The 22,077-nt window shown below is 37.0% G+C and overlaps 1 protein-coding gene across 1 annotated transcript; it reads right to left on the reverse strand.

Moving 5' to 3' along the window:
- Window positions 1-7,792: 7,792 nt before the first annotated feature.
- On the reverse strand, window positions 7,793-8,761 carry LOC118829738 (olfactory receptor 11G2-like). The gene has a single exon (XM_036736634.1). The coding sequence runs from the start codon at window positions 8,759-8,761 to the stop codon at window positions 7,793-7,795; it is 969 nt and encodes a 322-aa protein (XP_036592529.1).
- Between the last annotated feature and the right edge of the window lie 13,316 nt (window positions 8,762-22,077).

A 22,077-nucleotide genomic window follows, 5' to 3' on the forward strand; every position in this document is an offset into this window, starting at 1 on the left:
CATTAAGTGAGAAGCAAGAATATTGTGACATTCGAGTAAAGGGTGTGTTTGTTGCTGGAGTGAAAGGCTTGGGAATAGAGAGCTGAAACTTAGGAGAAATATAAGTGCCTGGAGAAAGGTCAGCTTCCTTGCTTGGATGGAACATTTATGAGAGTGATGAAATCTCAGTTTCCATAATAATTTCATGTTAGTGAGACTACAATGTAGACAAAGGAAATTGCTTCACTCATCTGCAACCTGCAATGAGGCCTATGCCCTGTAATGACTTTTGATAAAATTTTATAAGACTCATCACTAATTCCAAATTCAGATTTCAATTTGGATTAGATTGGAAAGCCATCAGTGGTAGAGCAGGAGAGTTGAAAAGTCCAGGAATCATATTTTTCATACTTTTTTGGTATGGGGACAAGGATCATGCCATCTTTGATAGCTTTTTATTCTGAAGAGATATTTCCCATCCCTTTCTCTAATATGAAATAGAAAATTAATATCTCTAATGAGTAAGATTAAATAATTTTATTAAAAGAATAAGGATCATATATTTATAGATAGAAATTATCTAGTCCAACACCCATTCACTTACCGATGTGGTAACCAAGGTTCAGAATGGCAAGGTCACAGCCAGGTACCAAGTGGAAGACCTGGGACTTGAACTCACATCTTCTGAGTCTACCTACAGTAAGTACTTTTCCCCACCACACCATCCTGTATCTCTAAAGTACTGGAGCCTTCCCCCACAGCCCTCAAATTTTACAGAATTTGGCACTGAGACATAGATCCCATCACCACTTACCCTAGCAATCCATATCCAGTGTTAGACACCAGCTTCCTATGCTCCAGCCAACTAAAGGAGTACCATTACCTGACTTTTGTTAGAAGAGGCACCATTGAATACTGTAAGAAGACTGTGTTTTCTGGATGTTCTTGCTTTCTTATGATGGTTATTCTTTCCTATTCCTACTTGCTTTTACCCTTTTGGGATTTCTCCAGAGAAGCACCAGGAGAAATTACTGATTGCCCTCTTGGGTAGGTAGATTTTATTTTCAGTGAGTAGTGATAAAGACAATAAAAGAACTTAAATTAGCATTACAAGCAACCACCCTCTCCTTTCCTCCTCTTCTCTCCATCCCAGTCCTCCAGTATAGAATCACAGGGGACCAAAGAACTTCAAAGCTGGGAGTAACATGAGAGGTCATCTTGTCTACTTCCTTCATTTTATTTATTGATGACAAAATTAAAGCCCAGAGAATGGAAATAACTCAACCAAAGTCAAATATCTAGTAAGGGCCAGGGCTGGGATTGAAATGGGAGTCTTCCGTTTTTGTTGACTCTAAGACCAGCACCCTTTCTGCTTCCAAACAAGTGATATGGAGTCAAAATGCACGTGACAAATTATGGGGATGGTTAAGTAAACTAATGTAGCTGACCTAGAGGAATAGTAGGAAATTTTGTTTCAATTCTTTGCAGTTACTTTTTGGAGGATTTAAATCAGGCCTACACCACATACCACAAGTGGGCTGCTTTGGTGGGCCACAAGTGGCTCGTGGGCTATATGTTGTGCAGGCCTGATTTAGATATCCCTGTAAAAGAAATATGCCAATCAATAGTGCTAAAAAGAAGTACAGTTTAAAAAAAATACAGGTATATTTTACTTTATATAGGGGAAAGTACAATATCTGGGGATATCATTAGGATGCTGGGTGGGGTATAAGGAGAATACTTAGGGACTCAGCCTTGGGTACAACCATCCTCAGAAAGGAGGAGGTAGGAAATTGGTGATCTAGGTGGAAAACGTTCCACTACCTTAGCACCAGAGTTTGCCAGGTTCTGGGTGACTCCTCCATGTCTTTGCTGAGAGATGCTTGTCTTATAAACATGAATAATAGCAATGTGGAAGAGGGCCAAGCACTTTATAGGAAGGGGTGGAGTCTCACTCAGGTGAAACTTATTGATTTCTTATCTATAATATCATAGGGTGGGGAGTGCTAATCAGCTAGGTAATGAGAAGTTTTTAGCTTGATTGTTTCCAGGCATAGAACATTTTTGATGGGGAGGAGTTAAGGGTTCCGGAAAAAGGGACAGAGTAGTGGTTCTAGGCAGGAGGAACATCTCTAGAACAACAACAACAAAAGTCAGTGGAATAAATGGACCAAGGCCTCTAAATATGAAGTTTTTTTTTTCCTGTACTAATATAGATAGAAACATAGACTAAGGGCATTTTGAGGAAGACCTTTATGTCATTATAAGAAAGTGTATATTTATCTTGAAAACAATGAGTAATCAATGGAGGATTTTGATCAAGGTCATGATAGATTAAAGTGGTACTTTGGAGAAATTCATTTGTCAAGAGTCTAGTACTATAGGTGGTACAGAAGGGGAGTAGTTAAGAACAAGGAGGCTAATTGTGAAGCAATTACAGTAATGGCATGAAGTGATGTGAGCTTGGCCTAGATTGAATTAATGAAAAGGGAGAACTTATTTGATAGTTCATGAGATGTAAAAATCAATGAGTGATTGATATGTTGAATTTGGCAAAGGAGGGATAGTATGTTTTAAACGGTAACAGGTATTTCAAGCCTCAGTCATCTCAGAAACTTACTAGCTATATGATCCTAGGCAAGTCACTTAACCCTGTGTGTCTCAGTTTCCTCATATGTAAAGTGAGCTGGAGATGGAAATGGCAAACCACTCCTCTAACTTTGCCACGGAAACCCCAAATAGGGTCACGAAGACTCAGATATGACTAAATGACAGCAATTAACACAGCAGCATTTTGCTCCTCTCAACAAAGAAAGAAGTTCCTACATGGTAATTATTGTCAATGCCTTCACTAATGTGTTTAAAGGTAATTAGATTATAGATTTTTAGAGCTGGAAGGAACTTTAGAGATCATTTGATTCAGACTACTCCTCTTATGCATAAAGCAGCTGAACACCAAAGATTAAATTACCTACCCAGTGTCACATAGGCAGTACATATTAGATCCAGAATTTGAACTTATGTTCGTAGACTTGGATTCCAATGTTCTCATTTGTAAATTCTCATTTGTAAAATGTGCATATTTTTGTCCACATGGTCTCTAAATTCTTTTATTTTTAACATTCTATGGTTATATTTTACTATGGAGATATTATTAAGATGCTGGCTAGTTTAGTTAAGTCAGGAAATTATTTTTTGGAAGAGCCTAGCAAATGGGTTTGAACCGAAGTGATTGTGTGTGTGTGTGTATGTGTGTGTGTGTGTGTGTGTGTGTGTGTGTGTGTGTGTGTGCAAGTGTCATTGGGTTAGTTGAGAAATAAGAGGAGGATGAGGATACGAATAATAGGTTTGGAAGAAAAAGATAAAAAGATGATAAAGAAGTTATTAAAATGTGAACGAATTTGGGATGAGAAACTTGAGAAAATAAGAGATGGAATTTCAGGGGACTCCCTGATGGATGGGATTTTTCTGACTGTAAGGGAATATTGGCTCCTGTCACTACTACATCCATCAACTTTCTTAAGTAAAGAATTAGAAATGAGTAATAACTGTTGCTCAAGGGACTATAGTGTAATATGGTATATGTGTATATGTGTGTGTGAAACACATGTTTCATAAGTTTTCCAAGGCTCCTATCTCCAATTCCAGGGTATAATTAGAATAATTGTTGGATGGGAAATAGTTCTTTGTGATGCAGCAGACTTTGTATCTTTCTTGACTGGATAGAAATGAAAATAGGAAATTTATTTCCTTTTGATAATGGGCAAGATGATATGTCAACTTTGAAAAACACATACCATCTACTCAGTTCTCCAATATGGGATTGAAATATGATTTCCCCAGCAATAAAAACATGGAGAGAGTCATGATAGTCTAGTCTTTTAAATGTCACCTGGCTTTAAAATAAACACACACAAACAACAAGAGTTTTGAAACAGGGAGAAAAAGAGCCTACCAACATTCACTCAACTATGTCCAGTTCTAGAATTTTATCCAAGAGCCCTCTGACCTAGCTCCTTTAAGGCTGTTTTAGTATCTGGCCCTTATCAGAAGAGTCAGTCAAATTTCTACCCCTGACAGGAACATGGGCTTAGGAAAATATAGCAGTCTTCTGATAGCTACTCTCTCTATTTATAGTACTTCATTCTTCCCTGACACTTTCACCAGAGATATACCAGGAGAAACGACTAACTGCCCTCCAGGGCAGATCAATTTTATTTCCAGTAAGTTTAGATAAGGAAGATGATACAAATCCACAAGACAACAAATGTCACTATGTGTGGATTGTATGGAGCTATTTGGTAAATAAGTGATATGGATGTAAGAATACATACAATGGATTCAAGGAGGTAGTGTGGAATATCAATAACAAGATAATTTTTAATAGGTAGTGTAAGTTTTTGTTTGCTTGCTTGCTTGTACGTATGACTTCACTGGTGTAGGCAATGACCCATTTTTTTTTTCTACCTGTCCCTCCATCAATACATTCTGGCATTTAGTTGTATATCTACAACTAATCATCTTAGAGAGTTGCCTGGGGGCACTGAGATATTAAATGATTTGTTGATGGTCATTCAGTTAGCATGTGTCAGAGGCAGGACCTGCACCTATGTCTTTCTGACTCCAAGACCAGCCTTCTAGCACTAATGCCACATTGATACTCAGTACGTTGTTGGAGGTGTTTGTATTATTTTCCTCTTTTTACACATGAGGAAACTGAGACTTAGAGAGGGCTTGTGACTTTCCCACAATTATGGATGCATCTATTAAGTGTAAATGCTGGAATGAATGTGCAGGTTTCCTGAGTCCATCTGAATATGGACAACATGTGAAGATTAATAGTAATAACAATAACAGTAACAGTGATTTGTGTTAGGTAAAAAGCAAACTGAAATAATAGCTGAGCTTAAGATTTGAAAAGTATTTTGTCTAAAATATCTCATCTGATCCTCACAACACACTTGTGAGGTAGGAAATAATCTCATACTCATTTTACATATGAAAGGACTGAGGTTTGGAGAAGTTATATGATTGGATTGATAGCGGTTGGAGACAAGATTTGAAACCACATCTCTGTGATGTCAAGTCCAGCAAGCTCTCCACTAAGCCATGTTACCTGGCCTCTAGTTCTAGCTGTGCTATTAACTTTCTGTGTGTAACACTGAATAGCTCACAGAGCCTCAGTTTTCATATTCATAAAATAAGGGAAATTGGGATTGATAATTTCTAAGGTTCCTTCCAGATTCAAGATTTTATGTCTGAGTTCCATTGGTATAACAATCATTTTTAGTGTGTATCACATCGATAGCTCTTGGGACAATAGTGTAACTTCCATGAAACTTGACACAATCTGATCTAGGATGTTGTAGTAAAGAAGAGTTTCATATTTAAGTAGCTCTTTTTCAGCTGCCCTCCATCTCTTGGGTACCTAGAAAAGGTCTTGAGCTGCCCACATGAGTGTCATTCATAAAGCAGGAATAAAGAGAAATGTATGCTTCTGGACTTTGGAACTTAACAAGGTGGGTAATGTCGGTAAGAAGAGAGAGGTCAGGCTCCTGGCTCTGGCTTACTACTCCTTGAACTTTTATGATACATGACAATCTTAAGCACTTTGGAACCTATCTTGCTCCAAAATATCTCACTCCATCTCATTTCTTGGTTCCTTTAGAGGATTTTGGTGATAACCCATATAGGAGTCCTTAGAGCAGGGTCTTTGTATCACCGAACTCTTTGGAAATTTAGTGAAACCAAAATTGTGTAGCCCTTCTCAGAATAATGTTTTTAAACACATAAATAAATAAAACATAAAATTATAAAGAAAACCAATCACATTATATTTACAAAAAATATTTTAAGAAAAACACATACATAGTTTCCTGGGCCTCAGCTTGAAAACTCCTGCTTAAAAATCTTCAATGTCTCTCTTTTGCCTATCCATTTAGATTCCTTTATTTGGAGTTCAAGGCCTCATGTATTTAGGCACTGCTCTTCCAGCTGTATTTCATATTACACCTGTACAGATATTTAATTCTCCAGCCAAGAAATACTACTCTTTGACACGTAAAACATGCCCTATATTACCCCACATTTCTACCTCTATTGTCACTGTTCCTTATAGTAGGAAAGCCTTTCCCCCCTCTCTTTATATGGCAAAATCGAACTGTTTTTTAAGATTTACCTCAAATATTACCTCCTCCAGGAAGCTTTTCCTTATCTCTGGTTATTCATCAACTTATCTTCCAGATAGCAATTTGCTTTGTAACTTTTCAAAGGCCCTTACACAGTATGTTATATTACAACTATCTATGTTAGTATCTTATTGCAATAAGATGCTTTAAAAATCTTGATGGTACCAGAGTAGTAAAACAGAAAGAGCCCTGGATTTAGAATTACTAATTCTCTTTAAAAAAAAAACAAACTTGTTGCCTATAAGACTTGGTTCATTTAAACACTTTTAGGTTCCTCATTAGTAAAATGAGAGGATTGGACTCGTTCTCTAAGGGCCTTCTAGTTCTCAATCTATGATCTTATGATCTTGGCTTATTCATTAATCAATCTACTTTTTATTTTTCCAGTCGACCTCACCTTTGATATACAGTACTCTTTGTTCCTAGGGGTTCAGTTCTCTCATGGGATTCACTCTTCCTTTATAGAAAGAAACATTTACATGTATAACCTATATTGAATTGTTTGCCTTCTCAATGGGGAGGGGTGTGGAGGAGGGAAGAGAGAGAATTTGGAAACAACATTTTAAAAATGAATTTTAAGAATTGTTTTTATATGTAACTGGGGAAAATAAAATACTAAATAAGAAATAAACTATTGAGAAATGATGAGCAGCATGTTCTCAGAGAAACCTAGAAAATCTAACATGAACTGATGTAAAGTGAAATGAGCAGAACAGGAGAGCATTGTACATAGTAACAGCAATATGGTATGACCATCTACTACGAATAACAGCTATTCGCAGCAATACAATGATCCAAGACAGTTCTGTAGGTCTTATGATGAAAAGTTGCTTTCCATTTCCAGAGAAAAAATTGGTAGAGCTTGAATGCAGACCAAAGATACTTTTTCTTTATTTTTCTTATTTTCTTTTTCTTTTGTCTGTGTTTTCTCTCACAGAATGACTTACACGGAAAAATGTTTTCTATGACAACACATATATTGCCTATGTCAAATTGCTTTCCTTCTCATTGAGGGAAAGAGCTGGGGGGAGGATTTGGAACTCAAAAATTTGAAAAATAAAAGAATGTTAAAATTGTATTTACACGTAATTGGGAAAAATAAAACATTAAATAAGACAAAAAAAGAAAAGAAAAAAATTGTTTCATTCTAAGTGATATCCCTTGCATCTCCTCTTCTCCAGGCAGAGCCATCACCCCAATTCAGGTACTCATCACTTATTATTCAGTCCACTGTCCCTAATTTTAAGGTCTACTTTCTCATCTATCTTTCCCACAGTTGCTAAAATAATATTCTTTGCTCAAAAACCTTCAGTGACTCCTTATGGATCCTAGAATAAAACACAAGTTTCTTAAATTTTTGTTTCAGCCTCCATAGACTGAATCCAAAGTATATCCATCTAGGCTTATTTCATGTTAATTGCAATATCATTTTTATGTGAGTGTCTAATGAGGCAATATATGTAAAGACCATTGAAAGCCTTAAAGCACTAAGTAAGTTTTTTTTTGTTTTTTTCTACTGTCCACATTATTTACATTTCAGCTAACCTATATTTGAGGCTATTTTCCAAATTCCTACCTTTTCACATAACTCTTTGTTATGCTAAAATGTGTAGAATAAATTATTCTCATTTCTTCTGTACTTTAGGGAATCTCTGGGACAACCCACCCAAGAGTTTCTTTAGAGCTTTCTTCATATCTCTGTTCCGGAGGCTGTAGATCAGGGGATTGAAGAATGGAGTTGCCATGGAGTAGAACAAGGTTATAAACTTCTGCATTCCAGATTCATTCCCAGATCCTGGGCTCACATACATCACCATGACTGAGCCATAGAATAGAGACACCACAGTGAAATGGGAGGCACATGTTGAGAAGGCCTTATTTCTTCCAGAGCCTGATGGCACCCTCAGTACAGCTCTCAGGACATGGGAATAGGAACCTAGTATGTAGAGGAAGGTGATGAAGATGATGAGAGAGCTGATGGTACCACAGGCCAAAGTAGTCCTGGGGACTGGGGCACAGGACAGGGCCAACAATGGCCCCAGGTCACACAGAAAGTGGTCAATGATGTTTGGGCCACAGAGGGGTACCTGTGAGAGTAGGATCACAGGGGTCAGTAACCAAAGGAAGCCACCCACCCAGCAGAAGAATGCCAAGTTAATACAGAGGCTGTGGGTCATGATGGTAGAGTAGTGTAGAGGCTGGCAGATGGCAAGGTAGCGATCAAATGCCATCACAGACAAAAACAAGCATTCAGAGGCACACGTGGAGAAGAAGAAATAGAACTGAAGCAAGCAGCCAGTAAAAGAGATGGTTTTGGTTTCAGAGAGCATGTTGGCCAACATTTTGGGCACATCAGAGTTAACATAGCAGATTTCTAAGAAGGAGAAATTGGCCAAGAGAGTATACATGGGAGTGTAGAGTTGCTGACTTGACCACACAGCACAGATGATAGATGTATTCCCCATGATGGTGAGGAGGTAAATGATAGAGAACAACATAAGAAGGGTGCTTTGAGTTTCTTTTTGACAAGTGAAACCCAAGAGGATAAACTCACTGACAGTCCCAGAGTTATTAGTGACTATTGAGATCTTCATTTCCCTGTTATCTGTGAAAGTAAAAGAAACAGTAAATATCTGAAGACTGGTTTGACCTTTTACCTTCTCTCTATTTTACACTTTTCCCCTCCCTGTACCCAAGAATCTGCTTTCAACCTTCTGTCCTTGGTCTATTATTCACAATACTGAAGTCGTGCTATTTGACAAAAGTAACCAGAAGAAATTATACACTTTAAAGTAGCTTCCACAATTTTTGTATTTTTAAGGAGCTTTTTTTTCTTCAGTGAATTTTTGTGCCTCTTTTCCCATTTGGCCATTTCTTCTTTTGAAGGCATTCTTCTCCTCTTTGGCTTTTTGGATCTCTTTTGTTTTTTATTCTGTTTGGCCTAGTCTGTTTTTTAAGGTGGCATTTTCTTCAGTATTTTTTTCTGTTCCTTTTGTCAAGCTGTTGACTCAGTTTTCAGGATTTTCTTGCATCACTCTCATTTGTCTCCCCAATTTTTCCTCTACCTCTTTTACTTGATTTTCAAAATCCATTTTGAGCTCTTCCATGGCCTAAGACCAATTCATATTTTTCTTGGAGGCTTTGGATGTAAGAGCTTTCACTTCATTATCTTCTTTTGAGTGTATGTTTTGATCTTCCTTGCAACCACAGTAACTTTCTATGTTCAGAATTTTTTTTCTGTTGTTTGCTCATTTTCCCAACCTATTTCTTGACTTGTAACTCTTTGTTAAAGTGGAGCTCTGCTTCCAGAGTGGAAGGGCCACTGTTCCAAGCCTCAGGGGGTTTTGTCCAGCTGTTTTCAGAGACACTTCTAGGGACCTGTCAGTTTTCAGTTCTTCCAAGGTGGTATGATCTAAGGAGACGTATGTTTGCTACTCTTCTTGCCTATGCTATGGTCTGTGAGTAAGCAGATGCACTCCTCTCTGCCCTGGAAGTGTGATAAAGATCCCTGATCCACTGTGGCCACAAGCTCTGGTGTGGTAGTGCTCCTTTTCACCCTGGGACTGCCACCCAGGACAGTCACTCTGATCAGAGTATGGGCAAAGCAACAGAGTTATGCTTCAGTGCTAGCAAAGAGACCCCCATAATCTCCTTTGGACCAGTTATTTGATCCCCTTGCTATTTGTGGGCTGAGAGCACCAGAAGTAGTTGCTGCCACTGCTGATTCAGTGGCTCCCAAAGTCTTCTCCTGGTTTGCTAGGGCTGGGTCTGTGCTGGGAAAGCCTGTGTTCCCCTCTCACTGAGCTGCAGCAGACCTTTCTTGCTGACCTTTTCAGTTGTCTTTGGCTGGAAAATTATTTCTCTTTGTGCTTTTGTGGGTTCTACCACTCTGGGAACTGTATTACGGCACTATTGATGGCAATGTTTGGAGGGATTTGGGAGAACTCAGTAGAGTCACTGTTTTTTCTCCGCCATCTTGGCTCTACCTCATCAAAAACAGTTTTTCTCATGTAAAAAGATAAAACAGTGTCCCAAGAGAGGAAAACCAAACATTTCATTTCCATTTTTGTCAATATTTTGGAATTCCCAATGCTGGTATTACCATTATCAAGATTCTAATTCTAATGTTTAAAGGCAACTGAAGTATTTCCCATTTAGGAGCTTTTGATAAGGTACTGCAAGTGCTTGTCCTATCTGATTCCTTTATTCTGATTCCTCTAAGTATTGTCACAATTTCCCAATGTCTTGGCAGTTCACATTTATATAGCACTTTAAGGTTTATAGAATATTACATACATTATCTTATTTGATCCTCACAATAACTCTTAAAAGTAAGAATTATTGCTCATATTTTATGGGTAAAGGAAACCAGGCTCAGAGAGATTAAATGATTTGCTGAGGGTCATAAGCCCAAGACTCCATCATTATGCTGTTTTTCGTCTAATTTGTGCAAAATCACTAAACGAGAGTCAGTGCTACCCAAGGAGAAAATGAAAAAGAGGTATACAAGGAGATACGGGAAGATAAATATTCAGAGGAAAAAAGCAACAGAAAAGGAAGACTCTCAATTTCTTGATCATGGCTCCTCTGATTGCCTTTAAGCCTGGACTGTGTCACTTCAGGATGTAGAAGAATCACTCACAGCATTCATAGGAAAGAACTACTGGAGTTGACTCCCCCGATATCTTAGCTCTACCATGTTCCATTTTTTATCTCGCATTTATTCTCTGGTCAATACTCTGAGCTTCTGATTTTTCCCCAAGAATTCTAGATTTTATTAGCTGTTTCCACTCTGTTTTTCATCACTGTTTCATTGCCATATTTCTGATTCTGTTCAGAACAATTTAATGTGAATCACATGGAATGAGAAAAATTAACTTCAGACTTACAAAAGATTAATTTCTCTTCATGCTTGACTGCTTGCCACACAGAGTTCACAGATGACCAGCATCTTATCATCTCTCTAGAAGATAACAAAACAAACAAACAAAAAGAAAGAAATACATCCTCAGATAATTTTCCCCAAATTTTGTATCTTTAAAGATACAGTTCTCTGAAGGATATCCTATAGAGAATAATGGTGTAGAGAAAATAGTAAACTCATTTTTATTAGTATCATCAATGATGGCTATAAGAATCTATGTACTCTGAAATATTGATGTAATGTGGAAAGAACCAAGGACACTTGCACTACCTCATTATAACGAAACAGATATTGATTTAACAGCAGAAAAGTTATTTGTTCACACATACCTTCTTACATTCCTTGAAATAGAACATACTCTTTCTCTTGTTGCTAATTTTTGGCCCTTGATACAAAGGATGATTTGGTCTTTTTACTCAAGAAGAAGTGTATCTATCTGGTTAATGATATATCTCCTCTATTATTTATCCAGTTTCCAGTCATAGCTGACTGTCTCCAGAGGCTTTCTATCTGAAGCAATGGGGAAAATCATTGTTTATTATGCAGTGTCTGAGGGGAATTTGCTTTGTTTTTTATGGCAATCATTTATTCTTTCAATAAAGTTTATTGTATGTATAAGATGATAAAATACTGAAGTTCTTTTTTTCTTATCTCACCTTGTTTATTTCACTCACCAACCATTTATTAAGCACTTACCTTAATCATGACCCTATGCTAGATGATGGTCATACAAAGATGAAAAATAAATATATTATTTAAAAGAAAACAAATAATCTCTTCAATGAAAGAACTATATTTAACTTGTTACCACAGTAATCACCAGTCTCTTTATATCATGACTTTCTGACTCTTAAAGTAAAAGCATGTTTCTTAGTAATAAAGACTCTGTCTCTTAAAGTAAAGACATGATTTCCACATGGTGCAGCAGCAGTGTCTTAAAAAGTTATAATTATCTCAAATCCTAGAAGCTTTCCCATCATTTTGTGCTGTCCAGTGTAGTGGTTATGGGCATTATTATCTTGAATTCAGAGTTTCTGATTGCCTTACTAGCCATAAATTCAAGGTTACTCCAACATTGCATTATAAAAATGGTGGCTAGAATGGATAGCTGCTTTATACCATGCCACAATGCTTGTACCCTTTTCCTCCCAACTCTCCTTCCCCCTTTTAACTCTAGCTCTGAGAAAAGTAACTGAATTAACACTACCATTTCTAGAAATTTTGCACCTATTGTTCTGATCAGAACAATTGCTATCACTATCTTTGTGACTTCCTTATTTAAAAAAAAAACAAAAAAAACTTCTCTCTGGCCATTGCTTCCCTATATGTACTGTCTGCTATTAAATGTAAGATTCCTGAGGTTAAGGGTTATCTTATTTGCTTGTACTTGTATCCCCACTTCTTACTACAGTTGGTGGAATTTAGTAAATGCTTAAAAAAAGTTCTTTCATTCATTCATTCATTCATTTATTCATTCTTTCATGGCTTTTGACTTTTGCCATAGGCCAATCAGCAAGAGACATGCCATTCATCTTAATTTTAAGGAACTGACCATCTAAAGCTGGATTTCTTAACTATTTTATTTTGGGGATGGATCCCTTTTTTTGTCTGGTGAAACCTATGTATTTTTCTTCTTTTTTTTTTTCTTTTTTTTTTTTGGCAGGGCAGTTGGGGTTAAGTGACTTGCCCAAGGTTACACAGCTAGTACATGTCAAGTGTCTGAGGCCGGATTTGAACTTAGGTCCTCCTGACTCCGGGGCCGGTGCTCTACTCACTGCACCACCAAGCTGCCCCAAAACCTATGTATTTAAAAAAAAAAAACATTAGTCTGAGAAATTCACAATTGAAGAAAATGCTAAATTTACATTGGTGGTTAATGAAGTTGTAATTTTTCCCATCAAAGTTCAGATACCCATTGAAATCCGTCCATAAACTCCATGGACCTCATCTTAAGACTCTCTGGTCCAAAGAAAGTTTAAGCTGACCAAATGATCAAAACAAGCTTATAAGGGGATAACCCTGGGATATGCCACTATATACCTCTTTAAAACTATTCTATTATTCATAAACATGGTTTAAAATGTATGCAGAGAAGGAAAATTATTGATATATAAATCTGTCAGAAGTCTAGTTCTATAACAAAAGAACCCTTTTGAAGGTGGAAAAAATGTGCAAGAGAAGGATTTTAGTGTTACATTAAAATTCTATGCCATAAAAATGTCTAGATTCATGAAATTTTACCATGGGGTTAAACATAAAACTGGGAAAGGCATGCAAAAATATTTTTTACATGTGATTTTTTTTCAGTCTTCATCAAGTCAACAAAAACATTGCTATGTGCCAGGCACTGTGTTAAGTACTGGAAATGCAAAGAAAGGCCAAAAGAGTCATGCTTTCAAAGAGCTCACAGTCTAATGATGGATACATAGTATAAATGACTATGTGCAAACAATCTATATGCAAGAAAAATTGGAAATGATCAAAGGAGGAGGCACTATCATTGAGGAAAAGGCTTTTTGCAGAGATGAAATTTTAGTTGAACCTTGAAGGAAGTTAGGAAAGCCAAAGGGTAAATGCCAGGTTACAGGCAACATAAAGTCTTTCTGTTCCATCTTTGCTTCTGTCTTTGCTCTTCTTCATTAACTAGTTTTCTGGGTCTAGCTATCCACACAACAGACTATACTTCACTTCCTGTGAAGTCATTCACTCCAGGGTGTCTTGCTACTTGTCTCTCCTGCTGCCCTCTAGGTTATTCTTCTCCCTCTGTCTCTGTCTCTGTCTCTCTGTCTCTCTCTGTCTCTCTGTGTCTCTCTCTCTCTCTCTCTCTCTCTCTCTCTCTCTCTCTTTCTCCCTCTGTCTTGCCTAGGTGCCTGTATCCACCCCGTTCCCAATTCTTCTGGTCTCAGTAATGGAATAATTATTACCACACTGCCATTGTTCCTAGAAAGGGAATGTCAATTTGCTTCAATAGCATTAATTCACCAATCTTGTAATCCCCCTGACATTCCATTTCCTGGCTATGACCCTCGGGTTTATATTGTCTTCAATAGAATGTAAACACCTTAAGGGGAGGGAATGTCTTGCTTCTGCAGCACTTTACAAAGTACTTAGCACACAGCAAGTAAGTACTTTTAACAAATGCTTTTCCATCCACTCCTTCATTTTTACTTCTTCCTGTTTGTACTTCTGTGCCACCTTCCTTCCCAGTAGAGAGAGAGGTCTCGTGTTCTCCCTGGCTGCTCTAGACTAAGCCCAGACTGCATTGCTACAAATAATGAAGACAGCCTAATGCTGTCGTACATGGTAAGAGTCTCCTAGTATAAAGTAAGGGTAAACAGAGATCAGTCTTCTAGGCATGAGTGTTTTAGTCCTTGTATTCTCCTTAGGGAGTGATAGAAAGCTCATAATAATAATGTAATACAAGGAAAATTAGGAACCCCTGAGAAACCGCTAGCTACTGACAAGCAAACCCCCTGGGACTCCATGACTCCACCAAGGAATGGCAATAGATAGGACCATCACACTGAAGGATAACCGGGCAGACCCTTTCTAGCAGATATCCCTGGGGCTCCATGACTCCACCAAGGAACATAAATGAGATTATCCCACTATTACGGCAACCTGACTGAATCTTTTGATCAGACCTTTGTTCCTGTCCCCCCACCCTGTACCCCCACATATCCTATATAAACCAAGCTGTCACCCCAACACATGGCCATTGATTTGTGGTGCAGTACCCCAATGGCCGCTGGCTAATAAATTCTCCACTTAAAACTGATACTCTGTGGTGTGTCTTGCTCACTTCTGGTACAACAATAACTCATACTTAAAAAGTGATTTAGAGTTTTGAAATGTGTTCCCCACAACAGTCTAACCTGTGAGCAAGATAGTGCAGGAACAAGAGAAGAAAACCAAGTTTTAGAAAAGTAAAGTGATTTGCCCAGGGTCATACTGCTAGTAAGTAAATGTTAGAGTCAGGATTTGAGCCACAGTCTTATAATTCCAAGGTTAAGACTCTTTCTACTACACAAGATGCCACAGTTATCAAAATGAGGTATGAGCTTCTTTAGCTCTATGATTTTTTTTTTCCTGAGAACATGGCTGTGAAGAAACAAGTGATCAGGAATGAAGGGAGGAGAGTCTTAGGGAGTCTCTCCTAGAGCATGCATATAGCAAAATAGAACCATTTCTCATTCTAGTAGTGATTTTTTTTTTCTTTTCTATAAGTAGAGTGGGAAAAGGAGCTTTTTAGATGGGCATTAAGAAGGGAAATGTATCTTTTCCATGGATTGCTTCTTTGTGCCAGTTTTGTAATTCAAATGTAAGTAATAATAATAAACCTCACGAATGATGAGAACATCACTGTAAGGGGCAATGAGCATGAAAAGAGTGCCCTAAGAATGCAATGGCTTGATTTATAACCCATTAGGAGTTGCAAAAAGTGAATCTCAAAGGAGTTTCCCTTTCCAGGTGTAGACATCATATTCACACATAAACAGTGAAACCTCAGATGTAGGTATGTTTGTTTCCTCACTTCACCATTATTTGAAGTTTCAGGTTTTTTTTTACCCTTAAGCTCTGAAATCTGTGCTTGCTCTATTCACAAGAGCACTTTTGAGTTTTACTGATCCTCAAAGAAATTATGTCTTGCTATTCCCTAAAGCATAGCTCATTTGCAGAGATGGTTCTTCGTATATTCTGCTACCTCCTCAATCCTGAGGGAAATAATTAAAAATAACAAAAAAATAGTTGCATTCATTATTATAATTAGAAGCTATGGCTTCCAAGGAAGACCTGATCTTTGACCCACCCAAGTTAAAAATCCAAATGAGTTTATAGGACAGAGAGAATCTGATTCATGGAGGAGGCAAGTAGAAAAAAATCAGAATCTTCTGCAGAAAAAAATGCCAAATACAAAATATGAAATTCAATTAAAAATGAAAAAGAATTTTTCAACATTGAATTGAGGAATAGTAAAAGGGAAACATGAAAACAGAATCCTTCCATTTCCTCAAGCTTTAGTCAGATGCTAATTTCTCCATGAAGTTTTCCCTTAGCTTGCAACTTTCTAAATCTCCTTCCTCAAATTACCTTGTATTTCACTCATATGTCTATTTTGTATCTCCCCTCCCCCCACCCTTTAAATATGAGCACCTAGAGGGCAGCGGCAATTTAAAATTTTCTCCTTTTAGTTACATACAGTAGCTAGTATATTATTTTATACAGAATGGCCCAAAAATCTTAGTGCAGTTTTAAGATAATGCTAAATGTTTGTTAAACTATTAAGTCTTAAACCGTCAGTATAATTTTTGAGACAACCTGTATATCATAGGCACTTGATAATTATGTATGAAATTGAATCTATCATTTTCTTTTTGCCAAATTTACCAAATTTGTATTATAAAATACACACATATACATATATGTGTATATAAGTTTACATGTATATGGATATATGCATGTATGCGTGTATTATATATGTATATATACATATGCAAAGAATAAGTGAGAAGATATAAACAAAAAATTCAAAAAGGAATAGTTGCAAACTATTAATAGGTACATGGAATATTGTTCAATCTAGATCACTAATACTAAAAAAATTGAACTAAAATGACTTGGACTTCTTGCCACACCTAGAATATTGGCACAGATGAAAAAAATATAGAAAGTCAATATTGGAAGGTTCATGAAGACATATGCACACATAAACCCTAATTTTATAGCTCTGAATTAATCCAATTTGTAGTTGTCTTTTAAAAAATTGACTAAATGGGGAGGCAGAGCCAAGATGGCAGAGTAAAAGCAGGGACTTGCTTGAGCTCTCCACCAAATCCCTCCAAATACATGTAAAAATGACTCTAAACAAATTCTAGAGCTACAGTACCTACAAAATGACAGAGTGAAACAAATCTCCAGTCCAAGACAACCTGGAAGATCCACAGGAAGGGTCTATCACATGGTGCTGGAAATGGAAAGCATCTCAGTGTAGGCCATGCAGGGACAGAAGAAGTGGCTGAAGCAGGCTTTGGGACACTGAATCACTGCCAGCTGTGGCGGTTTCCAGACGTATCAACCCACAAACACCAAAGACAAATTAGCAGATCAGTGGGAAAACTGTTAGACCTGGTGAGAGAAGAATGTTGTCTGGTCTCAGCCCTGGGGTGGTGGAGGTGGTGGCAGCAGTGATGGCAGTAGTGGCAGTGGCTTCTTCTGCAGCTTCAGGCCAACAGACACTGGGGGGATCAAGTGGCTGATCAGAATAGAATTGTAGGGATCTCTTTGCCGGCGCTAAGGCAGGATGCTCTTGATTTGTCCTGCTTGGATCTGGGCCACAGTACTGGGTGGTGGTCCTGGGGTGAGGAGAAGCTCTGGTATGGTAGAGCTTGTGGCAACTGTGCAGAGGGAATCCTCCTCAAAGTTCTAAGGCAGAAAAGAGTACTTGAGGTCACTCACAGACTAGAGCACAGGACAGGAGAGGAGTAAACACCTCTCCTTAGACCATACCACCTAAGAAGAACTTAAAATTTATAGGTACCTAGAAGTAGCTCTGAAAGTGGCTGCACAAAACCCATGAAGCTTGGGACAGAGCACTCTCCACTTTGGAAGCAGAGTCATACCTTGACAAAGAGCTCAGCATTAAAAAAAAAACAAAAACAAAAAAACAAAAACTATAGAATCTTAGTTTGGTGATGAAGATCAAAACATACAACCAGAAGGAGTTATCAAAGTCAAAGATGTTACAACAAGAGCCTCCAAGGGAAAAATATGTAATTTGGTCACAGGCCATAGAAGAGCTCAAAAAGAATTTTGAAAATCAAATAAGAGAAGTAGAAGAAAAATTGGGGGAAGAAATGAGAGATGAGAGTGAAGCAAGAAAATCATGAAAAATGAGTCTACAGCTTGCTAAAGGAGACCCAAAAAGTACAGAAGAAAATAAAACCTTAAAAAATAGACTAACCCAAATGTAAAAAGAGGTATAAAAATCAAATGAAGAGAAGAATGTCTTAAAAAGCAGAATTGGCCAAATGGAAAAGGAGGTCCAAAAGCTCACTGAAGAAAATAATTCCTTAAAAAGTAGAACATATAAGTAAATTAATTTAGGTAGAATTGTCATTTTTATTATATTAGCTTAGCCTAACTGCAAGCAACTGATGTTTTTACAATTATATAGATCTGATTTGTTTGCATGAAAAGTATTTTGTAATTGTGTTCATATAGTATCTGGGTTTGTTTTGGCAGGTAGACTCTGAAATATTTTGTGATATCTACAGTAAATTTAAATGGAATTTCTCTTTCTATCTCCTGCTGTTGGGATTTGTTAGTAATATATAGAAAGGCAGATGATTTATATGTGTTTACTTTATATCTTGCAACTTTACTAAAGTTGTTTACTATTTCAAGTAGTTTTTTACTTCATTCTCTAGGATTCCCTAAGTATATCATCATATAGTCTTCAAAGAGTGATAATTTAGTTTCTTCTTTGCCTATTCTAATTCCTTCAATTTCTTTTTCTTCTCTTATTCTAAAGCTAACATTTCTATTACTCAATTGAATGATAGGGGTGATAGTGAACATCCTTGTTTCACCCCCAATCTTATTGGAAATGCATCTAGCTTATTCTCATTACATATAATGCTTGCTGATGGTTTTAAGTGGATGCTTCTTATCATTTTAAGGAAGACTCCATTTATTCTTATGCTCTCCAGTGTTTTTTTTAATAAGAATGGGTGTTGCATTTTATCAAAAGCTTTTTCTTCATCTACTGAGATAATCATATGGTTGCTGTTAGTTTGTTGTTGATATGATCAATTATGCTGATAGTTTTCCTAATATTAATCATCCTTGCATTCTTGGAAGAAACCCTACCTGCTCATAGTGTATTATTCTCATGATAAGTTGCTTTAATCTTTTTGCTAATATTTTATTTAAACTTTTTGCATCTATATTCATTAGGGAAACTGGTCTATAATTTTCTTTCTCATTTTGGCTCTTCTTGGTTTAGGGACCAATACCATGTTTGTGTCATAAAAAATGGTAGGACTCCACGAATTTTCCCAAATATTCTAAAGTATTAGAAATATTTTTTCTTGAAATATTTGAAAGAATTTGCTTGTAAATCCACCTGGACCAGAAGATTTTTTCCTAGGGAGTTTATTGATGACTTGCTCCATTTCTTTTTCTGAGATGGTGTTATTTAAGTATTTTACTTCCTCTTCTATTAATCTGGGCAATTTATATTTTTGTAAATATTCATCCATTTCACTAAGATTATCAAATTTATGGGCATAAAATTGGGTGAAATAATTCCTAATTATTGTTTCAATTTCCTCTTCATTGGAGTTGAATTCACCCTTTTTATTCTTGATACTAGTAATTAGGTGTACTTCTTTCTTTTTTTAATCAAATTGACCAAAGGTTTATAAATTTTATTTTTTTTTCACAAAAACCAGCTCTTACTTTTATTTATTAGTTCAATAGTTTTCTTGATTTCAATTTTATTAATCTCTCCTTTGGTTTTCAATATTTCCACTTTGGTATTTAATTGGGGATTTTCAATTTGCTCTTTTTCTAACTTTTGTAGTTGCATTCCCAATTTATTGATCTCCTCTTTCTTTATTTTATTCATGTAAGCATTCAGAGATATAAAACTTCCCCTAAGAACCACTTTCCTTGAATCCCATAAGTTTTGGTATGTTGTCTCATTATTGTCATTTGCTTGAACAAAGTTATTGATTGTGTCTATGATTTTTTCTTTGACCCACTCAGTCTTTAGGATTAGATTACTTAGATTCCAGTTAATTTTTAGTCTATCTCCCATGGCCCTTTATTACGTATAATTTTTATTGCGTCATGATCTGAAAAGGATGCATTTAATATTCATGCCTTTCTACATTGGATTGTTTGTTTTTTATGCCCTAGTGTATGGTCATTCTTTGTTTATGTGCCATGTACCACTGAGAAAAAGGGATATTCTTCTATATCCCCATTCAATTTTTCTCCAGAGGTCTATCATTTCTACCTTCCCTCAAATTCTATTTACCTCCTTAACTTCTTTCTTGTTTATTCTGAGGTTAGATTTATCAAGTTCAGAGAGGGGGACCTTATGGTCTCCCACTAGCATAGTTTTGCTGTCTGTTATGTCCTGTAACTCCCTTAAGTTCTCCTCTAAGAATTTTTATGCTATACCACTTGGTGCATATATATGTTTAAAAATGATATTACTTCATCGTCGATGGTGATTTTCAGCAAGATATAGCTTCCTTCCTTATCTCTTTTAATTAGTTATATTTTTGATTTTTCTTTTTCTGGGATTAAGATTTCTACCCCTGCTTTTTTTTTACTTCAGCTGAAGCATGATATATTCTACTCCAGCCTTTTACTTTACCCTGTTTGTATCCCCCTGTTTCAAATGTATTTCTTGCAAACAACACATTGTATGATTATGGTTTTTAACCCATTCTGCTATCTGCCTCCATTTTATGGGTGAGTTCATCCTATTCATATTCACAGTTATGATTAATATCTGTGTGTTTTTTTTCTCCATCCTCTTTCACCCCCCCCCATTTTATGCTTTTATTTCTCCCTTCTCCATTCCCCTCCTCAAAAGAATTTTACTTTTGACCACCACCTCCCTCAATTTTCCCTCCCTATTAGCTGCTCCCCTCCCTTTTCTTACCCCTTTCCCTTACTACTTCAATTTTTTGGATGGCAATTGGGATTAAGTGACTAGCCCAAGGTCATGCAGCTAATAAGTGTGCCAAGTGTCTTAGGCCAGATTTGAACTCAGGTTTTCCTCACTCCAAGGCCAGTGCTAGACCCACTGCTCCACCAAGCTGCCTTACTACTTACTACTCCTTTTGCCACCTTACTATTTCTTTCCTCCTTTCTACCCCACCTTTTCTTTCTCTTTTCCCCTCCTACTACCCATGGGGCAAGTTAAATATCTATACTTAACATAGTATGTTATTCCCCCTTTGAAACAAATCCAACGAGAGTAAAGCTCCAATAATGCTCTTCTCCCTTGCTTCTTTCCTTCTACTATAATATGTTTTTGTGCCTCTTCATGACATGTAATTTAACCCTTTCTGCCTTCTCCTTTCCTCTTTTCCTGTTACAATCCCTTTGCACTCTTTAATTAGTTTTTTTTATCATCATATCAGTTAATTTGTATCCACACTCCTTATCTATGTGCATTCGTTTTACATATTGTAATAAATATACCATTCTCAAGATTAACAAGTATCATCCTCCCATCTCAGTAATGTAAACAATTTTCCACTATTGAACAACAAGTTTTTTTTTTGTTTTTTTCTTGTTTACCTTTTCTTGGGGGGAGGATTCACAAATGCACATTTTTCTTTTTTTTGATGGTCTTTTTATTTAATTTAATATATTTAGTTTTCAGCATTGATTTTCACAAGACTTTGAATTACAAATTTTCTCCCCATTTCTACCCTCCCCCCCACTCCAAGATGGCGTATATTCTGGTTGCCCTGTTCCCCAGTCGGCCCTCTCTTCTGTCACCCCACTCCCCTCCCATCCCCTTTTCCCTTCCTTTCTTGTAGGGCAAATAAATTTCTATGCCCCATTGTCTGTGTACCTTATTTCCTAGTTGCACGAAAAAACTCTTTTTCATTGTTGTTTTGAACGTCTGTTTTTAAAACTTTGAGTTCCAAATTCTTCCCCCTCCTCCCTTCCCACCCACCCTCCTTAAGAAGTCAAGCAATTCAGCACAGGCCACATGTATATCATTATGTATAACCCTTCCACAATACTCATGTTGTGAAAGACTCACTATATTTTGCTCCTTCCCAACCCATCCCCCTTTATTGAATTTTCTCCCTTGACCCTGTCCCCTTTCAGAAGTGTTTGTTTTTGATTGCCTCCACCCTCATCTGCCCTCCCCTCCATCATCCCCCCCTTTTTTATCTTCTTCCCTCTTCTTTCCGGTGGGGTAAGATACCCAATTGAGTATGTATGGTA

Source organism: Trichosurus vulpecula, chromosome 8 (assembly GCF_011100635.1).
Source record: "Trichosurus vulpecula isolate mTriVul1 chromosome 8, mTriVul1.pri, whole genome shotgun sequence".
NCBI lineage: Eukaryota > Metazoa > Chordata > Mammalia > Diprotodontia > Phalangeridae > Trichosurus > Trichosurus vulpecula.

Excerpts from the sequence above, each read along its gene's own strand:
- LOC118829738 (XM_036736634.1), bottom strand. The coding sequence starts at position 8,761 with ATGAAGATCTCAATAGTCACTAATAACTCTGGGACTGTCAGTGAGTTT.